Source organism: Vipera ursinii (genome assembly GCF_947247035.1).
Source record: "Vipera ursinii genome assembly, chromosome: 3".
Classification (NCBI taxonomy): Eukaryota; Metazoa; Chordata; class Lepidosauria; order Squamata; family Viperidae; genus Vipera; species Vipera ursinii.
Window position 1 is genome coordinate 121,013,396 of NC_139516.1, and position 16,676 is coordinate 121,030,071.

General features: G+C 41.7%; 1 protein-coding gene across 1 annotated transcript in view; it reads left to right on the forward strand.

Annotated features, from left to right (window-relative positions):
• The first annotated feature begins 8,545 nt into the window (after positions 1 to 8,545).
• SYNDIG1 (synapse differentiation inducing 1) overlaps positions 8,546 to 16,676 on the forward strand; it is a 30,575-nt gene continuing 22,444 nt past the window's right edge. The window contains exons 1-2 of the mRNA XM_083358344.1: positions 8,546 to 8,742; positions 15,356 to 15,880. Coding sequence (XP_083214470.1) covers positions 8,701 to 8,742; positions 15,356 to 15,880 — 567 coding nt within the window. The 5' untranslated portion in view covers positions 8,546 to 8,700. The remainder of the gene's footprint in view (positions 8,743 to 15,355; positions 15,881 to 16,676) is intronic.

The window sequence follows — 16,676 nt, forward strand, 5'->3', positions numbered from 1 at the left end:
TAGCTCGTTTCTCGGATGCAGTGGCCTTCTGGAAAGGCCTATGACTAAGAAATGCAGGCCTGGCTGCAGAAGACGCCGCAGAAGTGGGCCAGTGAGGAGAGCCTTGGCTGCAAGGTAAGTGGGTGCAGGGCATGTGGGGCAGCTCCACACCACCACCCGTACCCTAGCTTGATTTTTAAGCATTTGCCTCGCCCCAAAACTAGGGCTTATTTGGGGGCTAGGGCTTATATTAGGCCCACCCCCCAAAATCAAGCTAGGGCTTATTTTCAGGGTAGACCTTACTTTCGGGGAAACATGGTATACAAAAACATCTATTTGAAGATGAAGCTTTCTGGTCAAAGGCTACAAAAATTGAATGACTTCAGATGCATGGCAAGCCGCAGAAGAATCAGCCAAGATTCTAACCAAATTATGCCAACAAATATGGAGACTAACATAGTGACCAACAGATCGGAAGAGATCAGTTCACACCAGTGTTTTTCAAACTTGGCAACTTTAAAATGGGTGGGCTTAGAATTCCCCAGCCACACACTGGCTCCAGGTCAGCAAGGGAGTGAAATAAGGCCATGTACAGGTAGTCCTTGACTTACAACAGTTAATTTGGTGACTGTTTGAAGTTACAATGGCACTGAAAAAAGTGACTTAGGATCATTTTTCACACTTACGAGCCTTGCAGCATCCCCGTGGTCACATGATCAAAATTTAAACGCTTGGCAACTCCACTCATATTTATGACGCTTGCACGATAATCTTTCACGACCTTCTGACAAGCAAAATCAATGGGGAAGACAGAGTCACTTAACAAGCGGGTTACTAACTGCAGCGATTCACTTAACAGCCTTTGGTAACCTGTGGTAAGAAAAGTCATAAAATGGGGCCAAATTCACTTAACAAATGTCACACTTAGCAACAGAAATTTGTAATAATTAAATTGAGGATTGCCTGTAATCTCTTCTTTTTTTTTACTCAACCTTTACGCTGAATTTACACCGAGGGATGCTAGATTGGAATACGAGTATGATTTTAAAACTGGAGGAAAAAGCTTGAATAGTAATGCTGATGACATTACTCTGATAGCTGAAGGTGCAAAGAATCTGCAAACTCTAGTAATGAAAGGCAAAAGCACCGTGAAATAATTGGATATAATTAAGAAGGTCTAATTAATGACCAGATATACAGTCACCACTATTAGGACTAATGAACTGGTAACTGTGGATGAACCTTAGCTGTAAGAAAAGTTTATAAAGCAATAAAGAAACCTGGTAAGGTAGCAACAATGGTCTCTGAAAAAGATATTCAGAAATTGTGCTTTATCTTTGTACTATGTACAAAGATTAGAATCGTGCATTGCAATGGTTTTACCCTGTAACATGCTATGGAAACAAAAATTGGATTTTGAAGAGCCAGAATAGAAAAGTACTGATGCTTTTGAACTTTGATAATGGAAAGGGCTCCTAAGATTAGCATAGGTAGCGAAGAGTTCTCACCAGTCCAGAATTCTCATTTGAAGCACAAATCACTAGACTCAAACTATCATATTTTGGACACATTAAATCAAGTCCTACCTCCCCTGAAAATAGGATGAGTAGCAGCAAAGTTCATGGATTCAACTGTAGCAAAAATAGATGCTCTGTTGGAAAATCTGAAGGGCCAGCTAGGGGACAAATAATCCTAGAGAAGATGAACAGTATATACAATGTTTGTATTTAGACATGTTAATTTATTTAAATATATTTCAGAGTACTATATGGGAAGACTACAGTCATTACATCCTGATACAGAAATATAAATTATTCGCACTTGTTAAAATACGTAGTTTATCAGATATGAAAAAAGCATGTTGTAAATGTGATTTAGTTTTAAAAAATAAAGTGCATGCTCTGAGCATTTGTGTACTGAAATTCATCATGGAGTCAAAGGAATAAAAACAATTAATTTTTGTCTCCTTTCTGAAGATTTGTATGTGCATTAATTTTGTGTGGATTTTCTCTCCAGTTTAAACTGATTCAGGTGTTTGGTTGGCTTGGCTGGTGAGAAAGATGTGAAAGTTTTTGGCACAGTTTTGAAATTCATAAATATCTTCTGCCTTCAAGCAGAACAACTCAAGATGATGCAGCTGTTATTGCCTTCCACTGGTATTCAATGCCACAGTGCCATTCATGTTTTCTTCCCCTCAACCAAGGCTATTAGAGCAGGGCCAAAAGAAGGAAAAAACCTTTCCCTTTCTGTTAATTGAAAAATCCTTAGACCAGTGTCTGGTAGTCAATTTGGTTATCAAATTATATCCAAGGTTATCATATTATATCCAAGTTACAAGCCTCACTAACATGTCTGTTAGAATTAGAACGTTAAAAGCACGTAACAACAAAGAAATGGGTGAGTGCTAGGCTCAGAAAAAAGAATTAGGATTTTTTTAAAGAAATAAAATAAAATAAAAATAAAGTATAAAAGTAATAATGGGCATGCTCATCTAAAATGGGGCCAGCCTCATTGAAAAATAGCTTTAAAAGAGATTAGACAAAGCTTTGATCACAATGAGCATAAAATGAACATTCAAGCGCACTACATGTGATTTTCACTATATCTACTGTAGAAATTTGGATGTATTAAAATCCTTCTGCAAGTTAACACCTCATAACCTGGTATGTGCATACGCTCTTTTGAGTTGAAACCAGCTGTTGCTTTCCAGGAATTCAAGGGCAAAAAGGGAAAGGAAAAATGCCAAGCTGGCCCTTCCCTCAGTGTTCCAGTCACCTTAGGGGTGGGGAGAGTAATCTTGGGAGAGACAGAGAGGACTACTCCACAGGCTAACTGCATACCTGCTCCAGGAGCCACAGTTGGAGCTTGTATTAACAGAAGTGCCCGTTAGACTGACTTCCGCCTGAAATGACTAATAGAGTGTGATAGTCACGAAGGGCTTCAATGTTATTTAATCAAGTCCTTCTTGTCTGACTTGACAAGAGAAGTTGGTCTGATTTGCTGGCAAATAACCTATTGGCCAAATCTCCAAATATTGCATTTTCCCTGAAATGCACACCAAAATAAGGTTTCTGTAGAATATTTCAGTTTTATCTCATCAAGATCGTTTAGCCTTGTATGACTGATCAGCCCAGCTAATTTCACTAGTGAAATTTCACTCTCCTTCTACAGAGTTGTTTTTTTTTTGATGGAAATAAACATTATTTCAGAAGTAAGGGGATAGGGCTAAACAAGAAGCTTCCAGGAGAATACAATGGAATTAAAAATACATTACGAGTGGATTAGATTAGATACAAAATGGTTTCGGAGAAACAAAACTGCAGAAATTGTGAAAAAAGTCTTTTAGACTGTATGAGAATAATAGTGACATCATGAAGAAGAAAACTAAAATAAATGCTCTAATATTAGTAATGTTAGCAAAATTACTAATTATGATGATAGCAATACTGTACTGCATATACAGTCATGCTCGAAATTGTTGGCACCCCAGAAATTTTTCCAGAAAATCAAGTATTTCTCACAGAAAAGTATTGCAGGAACACATGTTTTGCTATACACAGGTTTATTCCCTTTGTGTGTATTGGAACACAACAAAAAAAGGGAGGAAAAAAAGCAAATTGGACATAATGTCAAACAAAACTCCAAAAATGGGCCGGACAAAATTATTGGCACCTTTAACTTAATATTTGGTTTCCCACCCTTTGGAAAAAATAACTGAAATCAGTCACTTCCTATAACCATCAATAAGCTTCTTACACCTCTCACCTGGAATTTTGGACCACTCTTCCTTTGCAAACTGCTCCAGGTCTCTCTTATTGGAAGGGCGCCTTTTCCCAACAGCAATTTTAAAATCTCTCCACAGGTGTTCAACGGGATTCAGATCTGGACTCATTGCTGGCCACTTCAGAACTCTCCAGCGCTTTCTTGCCATCCATTTCTGGGTGCTTTTTGACGTATGTTTGGGGTCACTGTCCTGCTGGAAGACCCAAGATCTCGGACGCAAACCCAGCTTTCTGACACTGGGCTCTACAGTGCGACCCAAAATCCTTTGGTAATCCTCAGATTTCATGATGCCTTGCACACATTCAAGGCACCCAGTGCCAGAGGCAGCAAAACAACCCCAAAACATCATTGAACCTCCACCACATTTCACTGTAGGTACTGTGTTCTTTTCTTTGTAGGCCTCATTTCATTTTCGGTAAACAGTAGAATGATGTGCTTTACCAAAAAGCTCTATCTTGGTTACATCTGTCCACAAGACATTTTCCCAGAAGGATTTTGGCTTACTCAAGTACATTTTAGCAAACTCTAATCTTGCTTTTTTATGTCTCTGTGTCAGCAGTGGGGTCCTCCTGGGTCTCCTGCCATAGTGTTTCATTTCATTTAAATGTCGACGGATAGTTCGCGCTGACACTGATGCTCCCTGAGCCTGCAGGACAGCTTGAATTCCTTTGGAACTTGCTTGGGGCTGCTTATCCACCATCCGGACTATCCTGCGTTGCAACCTTTCATCAATTTTTCTCTTCTGTCCACGACCAGGGAGATTCGCTACAGTGCCATGGGTTGCAAACTTCTTGATAATGTTGCGCACTGTGGACAAAGGCAAATCTAGATCTCTGGAGATGGACTTGTAACCTTGAGATTGTTGATATTTGTCCACAATTTTGGTTCTCAAGTCCTCAGACAGTTCTCTTCTCCTCTTTCTGTTGTCCATGCTTAATGTGGCACACACAGACACACAATGCAAAGACTAAGTGAACTTCTCTCCTTTTTAACTGCTTTCAGGTGTGATTTTTATATTGCCCACACCTGTTACTTGCCCAAGGTGAGTTTAAGGGAGCATCACATGCTTGAAACAATTTTGTTTACCCACAATTTTGAAAGGGTGCCAATAATTTTGTCCGGCCCATTTTTGGAGTTTTGTTTGACATTATGTCCAATTTGCTTTTTTTCCTCCCCTTTTTTGTTGTGTTCCAATACACACAAAGGGAATAAACCTGTGTATAGCAAAACATGTGTTCCTGCAATACTTTTATGTGAGAAATACTTGATTTTCTGGAAAAATTTCTGGGGTGCCAACAATTTCGAGCATGACTGTACATAAAATAAGTAAAAATTCTGTGAGAATACACATTGTTCAAGAATGGCTACAAGTATATATAGTGCAAATGTTATAATATTTTGATATAGTTTGCTTCTGGAGTTGCAAGGTGACATCTTATGTACATGGAGGCTATATCTATATACGACATTTGAAGGAAGTCTATAGAAAGGGGAAGGTAGCAAGAGTGAATATAAACATTACATGTAGATTACTATACATTGATTTGGGAAGGTCTTTAGCAGAACTATAATTGAATCAGTGGTAGAAGGTAACAATGGTGCAAGTTTTTCAAGCTTCTTAATCTACTACATGACTAATAATTTTGGGTGCAGGCTGACTGGAGAATAGAAAATATTGTATGGGCAGTTCTGCCTTGTTCCATATGGCTTAGGTATACATACTGTTTAAAGCAGTGGTTTTCCACCTTGTCTTTATCGTGCATCCCCTTTAAATATATTTTGTGGCCACAGACCACGGCCACAGACTTCTAAGACTTAACTCTAGATTTAAGTCATAATATTTCTTCAAGCTTTCGCAGACCCCCTGTGATGACACCATGGACCCCATGGCTCCACAGACCACAAGTTGAGAACCATTGATTTAGAGCAGGGGTGTCAAACTCAATTTCATTGAGGGCCGCATCAGCACTGCGGTTGCCCTCAGGGGGCCGGGTGTGTATGGCCAGGGTGGGCGTGGCCTACTGGGTGGGCGTGGTTAGAATGCGTATGGCCTACTGGGTGGGCATGGCCAGCTCTACATCGTTTGCATCAAGGGTGCCTATGGGGGCCTGGGCAGGAGTGGGACAGATCTGAGGGTCTCTGGCAGAAGGAGGGTCTCTGGGCCAGGGCCAAGGCAGTGGGGGCCGTTCCCTTCCTGTTTCCAGGATGGCTTTGTGGGCCACATGAAACCACTTTGCGGGCCGGATCCGGCCCCTGGGCCTTGTGTTTGACATGTCTGATTTAGAGGGTTACAGTTCTCCATCCCGACCATTTCAGTCTTTTTAGCATTAGTTTGCATTTTAAAACTGCATGCTCCAACTTGGCCCATTCCAGTCTGACACTGTCCTGTGATGATGGTTAGAAGGCAGAGCACAGCAACAGCAAGATCCTTACATACTACTGTAGCATAACCCCCTCAGAGGCCGCCAAAGCCCAGACCCTCCCAGCCCTCCTCCCTTCAGTTATGCTCAGCAGCTGCGCTCTCAAGGCGTTGATAGAATGTCCTTTTTAGCAGGAACTCACGCAAAGTGAAGGGGTGGCAGGTTCTCCTTGTCAAAAGGGTTTACAGGAACAATGACCAACCCTTAGCCACAGCAGTCAGTGTGTGACAGTGTTTATCAACCCCCTAGCAGTCGTGACAATAATAGTCAACAGCTTGCAGTAGCTGCTTGGGAAAACGGGGGGGGGGAGGCCCTCTGGCTTCGGGCAGCAACGGAAAGCAGGAGCGAAGATAGTCAGTGCTCTGCAGCAACAGCTCGCCCCACAAGGGCAGCCCCCCACAATGTCTACAGCTTGCACAGGTGATAATGATCAAAGTTCGGATGGCCACTGATCTCCGAAGCAGTAGCGACCAGCCTCTCCTCCTTTTTTTGGCACTTGTAGTTCCAGGTCTCTCTATGCCAAATCCCCCCCACCTTCCTTTCTAATTAAACCTGAATTTAAAACCCCACCAAGCTTTCCCTCTTCTCACTCTCACTCTTCCCTTCGCTCGGGATATCCCCCTGTGAAAAAAAAGCAATAAACTCTGCTTTCTCTCTCTCTCTCTCCATCCCTCTGTTTCAGAGGAAAAGACTCACACAAAACTCCTCTCCAACTTCACCTGGTCTCTCCCCGACAACAACCACCCATCCTCTTTCTCCTTCCCCTTTTCTTTCCTTCTGCCCAATCCACACCCACCGCACCCAGACCGGCAGCAGCTGTCCAAGCTTCCTCTCTCCTGCCAGGCCCCCACAAAGCCATTCAGTCAGCCCTGCTATGCTACCTTTCTCCTATTCTCTACCTCTCACATATGAAAAGAGGTGAAGGGTGGATTTATATCAGGCATGTCCAACCTTTTGGCTTGCCAGGGTCCACATTGAGTGAAAAGGAATTGTTTTGGGTTGCATATAAAATATGTAACACAGTTAATGTGTGTGTGTGTGTGTGTGTGTGTGTGTGTGTGTGTGTATGTATGTATGTATGTAGCTAATACCACTTTATACTGCACCGATAAGACCAAGCTTGGAATCCTGTATCCATTTTTGGTAACCACAATACAAAAAAGATGTTGAAACTCTAGAAAGAGTTGCAGAGAAGAGCCACAAAAATGATTGGGGGACTGGCGGTTGAAGCATATGAAGAACGGTTGCAGGAATTAGGTTTATCTAGCCTAGAAGAGAAGGACCAGAGGTGACATGATAGCAGTCTTCCAATATTTGAGAGGTTGTCACAGAATACAAGGGGTCGATCTAGTCTCCAAAGCACCTGAGGGCATGACCAAAAAAAAAAAAAAAAACAGATAGAAGCTTATCAAGGAGAGATCCAACCTAGAACTAAGGAGAAGTTTCCTATCAGTGAGAACAATCAACCAGTGGAACGGCTTGCCTCCAGAAGTTGTGAGTGCTCCATCACTGAAGGTTTTTAAAGAGAGACTGGACAACCATTTGCCCAGAATGGTAAAAGTCTCCTGCTTGGGGGCTGAACTAGAACTCCAAAGTCCCTTCCAACTCTGTTATTCTGTAATTTAACAGATAATGTTAAAAGTTTACAATCTTGTGGAGCTGCATTACTAGCTGTCCAGGGCCACATACAGCCTGTGGGCTGTAGTGGGACACACCTGATTCATACAGTACTTAGGCGTGGGTAACTTGATGGCAGCAGAAAAGGGGCAACTTACAGGTCCTAATTAAACCTATTTAAAAATCAAAGCAGGTTGCTTTGGTATGCAGTATAACATTTCAGCTGAATTAGCCCTTCTGGGATGACCCAGTCTGTAGACAAGGAAGTACATTCAGGCTGTTTCATGCCACGAGTGGGAAGAAGAACTCTACTTTGTTCATAAGCCTTTCGTTTTTGTTGCATCCTTATTCTCTCTCTTACATTGGTTGTCCATTTGTTTCCTAGTTTCGACTCTGGCTTGTTGGATTCGACCTTAGAGATTTTGAAAATGCTGTAAATTTAATATAAACAACCGTTTTAATGATTATAAGGACGTTTGCTTGCTTCTAATCGTCATAAGGCAGTGAATAATAACAATAATAAAAAGGAGTAAACACTGAAGACGACAAGTACGTCGAGCGTCGCCACTACTCGGTACGGATTCAGAAAAGTCCACTGTTCTCCGCCTCGGTCTGAGGAGGAGGAGGATTGCCTCTTAATTGAGCGCCAAAAATGCCGTCTCCTCTCTTCCGCAATACGCAGCAGCGAGTCTCAGCTCTCTTTAGGACCTGGGGGGAGCTTTGTGTTGGTGTCTCCCCCCCCCCCCCCCCCGTTCTCTGTGCAGGGTTGTAAATTCCTTCTGTCAAGGCAAGCCCAGCCGCGATTGCAGTAGCAGCAGAAGCTGGGGAAAACCCGCGGCTGCTCCATCGCCTAGGCTAGGGCTGCAGCGCCCGGCGTCGGCTCCCAGTCCAGGTCCGCGCTATGGTGGACGGGCGTCGGCAACAGCGGCCGCCACCGCAGACGGTACGGTTCCTTCTCTCCGCCGCTTTTGCCGACCTTCCGTGTATTTTCCCCGCCACCACGAGGCGAGACCTCGCCGGCTAGAGCCCACCCCCCCTCCGTGGTACCGCCGTCTGTTGCTTCGGCTCCTCTTCCCGTCGCGCCCCAAAACTCGCCGCTTTTGATTCGTATCTTAGGGCGTTTTAGGTAAGAGGCCAGGCGGACTTGGGAAAAACAGCCTCTCTCCGGAGGTCCTGCCGCCGTCCCAAATTCGACGGGGACGCCTGAGGTCACCTTCCCACCCCCCCACCCCCGCCTATGATGCTGCTGCTGCTGCTGCGTCGTCCGAAGGTGAGTCCCAGCGTAGAGTTGTGGCGGAGGGGAGGGCAAGATGAGAGGCGACCAGGCACAGTCCGCCAAAGCAGGTCTCCAAACGCGGGGAAGGAGCTGTTTTCTCGCACGTCGGAGCGATTTGTAAGTGGCGCAGGACCGTAAGCAAGCACCGGAGGCGTGGCCGAGAGGTCGCTCCCGGGGTAGACCTGGGACTTGAATGTCGTCGGAAATGGGGCGGGATAAAAGCGCGGACTCGCCTGCCTTTCGACAGGGTGTTGGGGAGCTGCCCACCTTCGATTTGTAGCCCAGCGCCAGATTTTCGGAGAAAAAGAGGCTGCCCCCAGTTGGGCTTCGTCCCCGATCTTTCGGGGGATCGTCATACCTGGGACTCTGCAATGCCAGGCACGTGCTCGCCCGTCGGAGTTCCGGATTCTCGGTCCCGTCTTGCTTCTCCTCGCGTAAGAGCGACTGTGAGCTTCTGGACCCCCGAGCGCTCGTCCAGTCAGAGAAAGTTGCTTGCGCTTGTGGTCTTTCCTACGCACAAGACTTTGTTGCCGAGATGCGCCAATTCTGCGCTGCGTTGCTTAGCCTTAGAGCAGGGGTCTTCAAACTTGGCCCTTTTATGACTTGTGGACTTCAACTCCCAGAATTCCTCAGCCAGCATGCCTGGCTGAGGAATTCTGGGAATTGAAGTCCGCAAGTCATAAAAGGGCCAAGTTTGAAGACCCCTGCCTTAGAGAAACAATACAGGAGATGCACCTTAGGTTCCTTCCTTCCTTCTTGGCCCTCAATATGTCACAGCAGTTTATCCAAATAATTCACACAGCGTACATTTCGGAAGCCGTTCATACCGTAGCTGAAGCAATATAAGAAAGAAAGGTGGCGTGGCTTGAGGGCTGGCTGAAGAAAACACACGTAACTTTTGTCTGGGGGACCATTCCAGAAAGAAAAGCAAAACCGGTTAAACTGAATTGAATTAAAAAATTCAATATACTTAATATTATTCATCCCATAAATTTAAACGATGTCTCTCAAATTGAAATTTACCTCAGTTAGCAATTTTTCAATAGGCTCTGGAGCTTCATTGCATTCCTGGGGAAGGGAGGGTATTTATTGTGGGTATATGGCAAGACTGTGGTAACTTGGTAAGTATGTTTTAGATGAAACAAATGCTGAAACATAGACGTTTTTGATGTAAGTTTAAATGAGGGACCTCTCTGTTATTTCTAGATTTCTGTAAAGATAGCTGTGTTATTAGAACTGAATTCTTAACATTCAGGGACTAACTTCCAAACTGGAGGCTTTTAATTCCTATTTTACTGTGTTTACTGCATATCTGGATTGCTTTATTTGTTTTGAGGTGGGGAAGTCAGGGTTTGAGATAATACTTCTGATATAGTTGGCTAGGGAATTAATGCGGGCAACAGTATTGGGTTCAATATTACAGTATTTTAATATTATAGCCCCAAATTGATATGGGAGGAATATTTTAATTTTTAGTATGTTAATTTTAATACTTGTTTTTATTAATGCTTATTTTTTTTATAAATGCAAACAGTTTTGCATGTTTTGGCCCATAAGAGAAACTTAAAAATAGTACTCAGATTTGGTAAAACCATTCAAAGTGATAATTTGCCTATTGATTCTGATGTCAGTATCAATCTCTTTTCTCCCCTTTATTTACTGGGTTATAGTAGTTGATTAGTAAAGAAAATATGACACTGCTTTTTTAGTGCATGGGAATCAGCATGGTTTACTTAGTGACAAATCTAACTGTAAATGAGAAATAGTGCATTCAGATCTTATCTCTGCTATGATCTGGGCTTCTTAAGAAAAGTAATTGTCCTTTCTTCACTTGTTCCTTTCCTGTAGCTTAATAAGAAGTGTTATTGGGATGTCATCGATGTAGTATTAACACAAGGATATTTGCATAAAGGAAATTATATATTGCAGTCATCTAAACCCCTATGTCCCAGAAGAGCTCTACAAATATGGAATTGGGGGGGGATGAAAAGGGGGAAAGTCCAGTAGTGAATTTTTGTACGCTTAGGCCTTTCCAAAAAGTCCTCTCTCTCTTAGAAGAGGATTGTTGGCATACACAGTCTGTAATGGGGGGTGTCAGTGTGGTAAATAAAAGGAAAATGCCTTAAAAGGATAGGTTCTTCTTTTTAAAAAAAATGATGTGGAGAGGCTTCTGCTTTTATTGACTGTAAGTAAAATACAAACTCTTCTACAGAATTCAGAACAACCCTGGACTCAGAAATGACTTTCCTCAATAGGCAAATCAAATGTTTTGATAATGTCCCTTTCTTTTGGATAATTAAACAAAAATCATGAGCCCTAGGATTACTACGTAAACTGGTTGGATGATAATGGTGAAGATGATTTATTAAACTTGTATGCTGCCCAAGTCTCAACGACCCTGGATGGCTCATAATAATAAAACAACAAAAAATTGCAATAAAAACTTAAAAAATAAAGATGCCAAGCACAATGAAATGAGGGCTTTCACTCTCTCTTCCCAAAGCCCTGGGTGGAGAGCCAGGTTTTTCTGGCTCTTTTAAACAACAACAGAGTGGGGGGGAGGGGGGGAGGCAGACCTTGTCCCTGAGGGCAGAAGGCAAGTTTCTGAGATCCTGAGAGATGATATTGTTTAATCAAAGGAACCTGGATCACGCCAACTCTGCAGAATCAAATCCACAAGGTAAACCTTACGAGAGACAGGATGTTCCTCAAGTAACCCATGCCATGTACAAATGAAGGAATAGTTCAGATTCTGTTGCAAATATACTGAGAATTTAAACATCTTTATTTGAAACCAACCTACTATATTCTGCATAAATATACCTTGGGTACATGAAAAAGACATATTCAAAAAGAAAAAGAGTGAGAGGTAGATTTCAGCAGCTCCTGAATGGTTCACAGTCATGTACATATTCTTCTATGCAGAATTAACAGTCGAGCATTTTTTTAAAAAAAAATTCTTGCATAAATAGAACAGAAATTGATAATTTGTGGTTGACCAGTTATTTAACATGGAATCCTTATCATTCAAATTAAATTAATGTAAATGTATCTAAATTTGAAGTTCACCAAAAATGAATGATTGACAACAAATATATGAAATGTTATTGATATTGGGTGATGTGTGGATGATACTTTTTAGAAATACCTGGCAGCATCTACTTGGTGAGACATAAAAATAAAATGAGACATTTTAATGGCATTAATGGCTAGAAGAAAACCTTTAAAACAAGAAAACAATGTGTATTAGGTAAATCATTTAGGTAAATTATTATACAACAAAACATTGTACCATTTCTTACTCAATAAGATCTAGTAGGGTGGGTTGGACCAAGTCTTAGCTTCCTGTTCTTTGATTTCTTGTTTTAAAGGTTTTCTTCTAGCATGGAAGAAAACGAAAGACAGGTTGTAGCCTAGTAAAATTCTTTGGCTTCTGTCTTTCCTTGATCTCAGTGCCTTGGGCAATTTTAAAATATTCAAAAAGAACATTTTTGAAAATATTTATATTTATAAATTGGAAATAGCTCCCCCAATATCTAAGTATAATCTCCAATTTGTTCTTTATTTTTCTGTGTAGGATAGAGAGTGATGTTCAAATTATACTATTATTTCTGTCTTTCATTATCTACTTTAGTAGTAAATACAGAATAGACAATAATGTTTTTCTTCATGACATATACAATACGTTTGTGGAAAGTATTACTGCAAGGTGGATCAGAGGAATGCTGTGGATATATATTTGGACTTCAGTAAGGCATTTGATAAAGTAGCTCACAAACTACTACTTCATAAGATAGAAAAATGTGGGTTAGACAGCATCACCACCAGATGGATTTGTAGCTGGCTGACTGGCTGTACTCAGCATGTGGTCCTCAATGGAACCGCATCTACATGGAGGGAAGTGTGTAGTGGGGTGCCCCAGGGCTCTGTTCTGGGCCCAGTGCTCTTCAACATCTTCATCAATGATTTGGATGAGGGGATAGATGGGGAACTCATCAAATTTGCAGAAAACACCAAGCTGGCAGGAGTAGCCAACAGTCCAGGAGACAGGCTTAAGATACAGGAGGATTTGGACAGACTCGAACACTGGGCACTATCTAACAAAATGAAATTCAATTGTGAAAAAAGTAAGGTTCTGCATTTAGGCAGGAAAAATCAAATGCACAGGTATAGTATAGGTGGTACCTTGCTCGATAGTAGTAACTGTGAGAGGGATCTCGGAGTCCTAGTGGACAATCACTTCAATATGAGCCAGCAGTGTGCTGCAGCTGCCAAAAAAGCCAACACGGTGCTAGGCTGCATTAACAGGGGTAGAATCAAGATCACGTGAAGTATTAATACCACTTTACAATGCCTTGGTAAGGCCACACTTGGAATACTGCATCCAGTTTTGGTTACCACGATGTAAAAAAGGTGTTGAGACTCTGGAAAAAGTACAGAGAAGAGCAACAAAGATGACTAGAGGTCTGGAGGCTAAAACATATAAGGAACGGCTGCTGGAATTGGGTATCTAGTTTAATGAAGAAAAGGACTAGGGGAGACATGATAGCAGTGTTCCAATATCTCAGGGGCTGTCACAAAGAAGAGGGAGGCAAGCTATTCTCCAAAGCGCCCGAAGGCAGGACAAGAAACAATGGATGGAAACTAATCAAGGAGACAAGCAACCTAGAACTAAGGAGAAACTTCCTGACAGTTAGAACAATTAACCAGTGGAACAACCTGCCTCCAGAAGCTGTGAATGCTCTAACACTGGAAGTTTTTAAGAAGAGATTATGATGGAAACAGGGGATTGAGAAAAAATCACTAGCCAATACCTGAGACTGGGATTTCTAAAGTAGAATGCTTTATATATATATATATGTATATATATAGGACACTGAGCTTGTCGATCAGATGGTTGGCAGTTTGGCGGGTCGAATCCCGAGTGCCGCATATCAGAGTGAGCGCCTGTTATTTGTCCCAGCTTCTGCCAACCTAGCAGTTTGAAAGCACGTAAAAATGCAAGTAGAAAAATAAGGACCACTAAGGTGGGAAAGTAACAGCGTTCCGTGCGCCTTTGGCGTCTAGTCATGCTGGCCACATGATCACGGAGACGTCCTTGGACAAGCGCTGGCTGTTCAGCTTTGAAACGGAGATGAGCACCAGCCCCTAGACTTGGAAACGACTAGCATGCATGTGCGGGGGAACCTTTATCTTTATATACATACATACATACATACATACATACATACATATATATATGTATGTATGTATGTATATGTATATATATGTATATATTTGTATATATATGTGTATATATGTGGATCCTTGGTCATTCGGGTTTTTTCCCATGTAGAATTGAAGGTGTAGGAGCAACGTTTCGACGGAATCCCATCCGTCATCCTCAGGCTGGTGGCTTCAGCTTCCTTCTTCTGGGAGAAGCATGTGGTAGTGGCTGTTTGTTCCTCTATATATGTGTATATATATGTGTGTATATATGTGTATATATGTATATATATGTGTATATGTGTATATATGTGTATATATATATATATATGTTTAAGTATTTGTCAAGGCTTTTTGAATGGACCTTGCTAATTAACTCTTTCATTCCTGTTTTGGCCCGGCTCAGGGCTTATCCACAGGAACTAGTCAACTTATGACAGCTCATTATTTGTGCAAATTATTCAAATTGCTAATAAAGAATTTGGGAGGCCTCCCAAATTATTTATTAGCAATTTGAATATATATATATATATATATATATATATATATATATATATATATATATATATATATATATATATGAGATAGCATCATTTGATGGAATGTTTGTATTCTACCTTTTGCAAATATATTGCTTTCCAATTTATTTTATATCTTATAATATCTCTAAATGCGAGTATTATTTTGTATATATAGGAATGCCTGAAAGATATTAGCTTATCTAAGGCCTGGTTCAGAGGGGTGATTTGAGCCAGATGCTTCATGGGTCACCTCTCTGACTCTTAGACCTTACGCTGCATTAACTGTCCAATGATGTAAAAAATGTCTCTGTTGTGAAATAATGTTCAGCACTATCTTCAGTTCATTAACAACAAACATTTGTACCAAGTGCTTAATTTATTTTCAGCTCTTAAGAGATCTTAAGAGCAGCATAAAGGGCGATGCTTATTTCTCTTCTCTAATGAGTCTTCTCTCTCTCTCTCTCTCTCTCTCTCTCTCTCTCTCTCTCTCTCTCTCTCTCTCTCTCTCCCCCCCCCCCTCAGGAAAATGGAATAATTTTTTTCTATGTGATCAGACGAATGAGGAATGGCAATTTATTGAGGCAATAGAGGAAAAGGAATCCAGGATGGATGGCTTAGTTAAGCAGAAAGATGTACTTAGAAAGAATAATAAGGCAATTGACACCCAGAAGAAGAATGGGTTGATTAACACAAGGAACTTAATGGCTGAAAACAGGGAGAGGTTGGTATCTGTGTATCCAACTGCTCAGTATCAGGGTCTGCCAGTTGGGACTCTCTATCCCCCAAATGACCCAATACAACAGCTTCTTGACCCCAGTACTCTACCACAGATAGTAGAACCCCGCTATCATCCAAACATCATCCTCTATTCAGAAAGCATGCTTCGATCATGGGGAGAAAGCTTGAGTGCAGAATGCTGTGAAACAACCTTTATTGAAAACAAGTCACCCACCAAAGGCTGCCTGGATTATCCTGAAGGCAAATTCGTCAGTCTGTCCACAGATGAGATTAAGATCCAGACCCTCTCCTATGATGTGGAAGAAGAAGATGACGAAGACGAGGACTTCCAAGAACTAGAGGTCAGGGAAGTTTTCTTGGTATATCGTCAATTGCAAATAATACGATAGGATAAATTGTGGTAGGATGCAATCTGTTTTAAAACTTGCTAACGGTGCTAGCATTATGTAGATAATGAAATGATGCCCACCCACAGAAACGGCTTGTTAAATTAGATAAATCACTGTCACTCTTCATTTCCTTGGTTGCAACAGGTGTAACAGCACCATTCAAGTAGTCCCAAAGCAGAGAGAAAGAGGATCTATATACAGAGATGATTCCCACTTTGCCTGTTTGACTTCATTTTCATCAGAAGCCAAATTCAGAATTGGGAGGTGTGGGCAGGAAACTCTAATTAATGAGGTGTTTCTGTCCAGGCTGAACATTTTAGGAGGCAAGAATCTATTGTGTAGAGACAGTGTTAATTCAGAAAGAAAGGGTTCTTCTGATTGTAGAAGTTCAGGAAATACTGCCCTATTTGCTGGACTGATGGTTGGGACAGAAATAAAGGGGAGAAAGTTGTTTTTTGCACATGTAGTGACCAAAAGTGCAGAGCTGCTGTAACTTTTTATATAAAAATGTTGCATCAGGTATGGTTTACACGATAGCAATATAGCACTTATATTCCACTTCACAATGCTTTTACAGCCCTCTCTAAGGCGGTTTTACAGAGTCAGCATATTGCCCCCAACAATCTGGGTCCTCATTTTACTGACCTCAGAAGGATGGAAGGTTGAGTCAACCTTGAGCCTGTGAATTGAACTGCCAAACTGTAGGCAGCTGGCAAAAGTAGCCTACAGTATTGTATTTTAAACATTG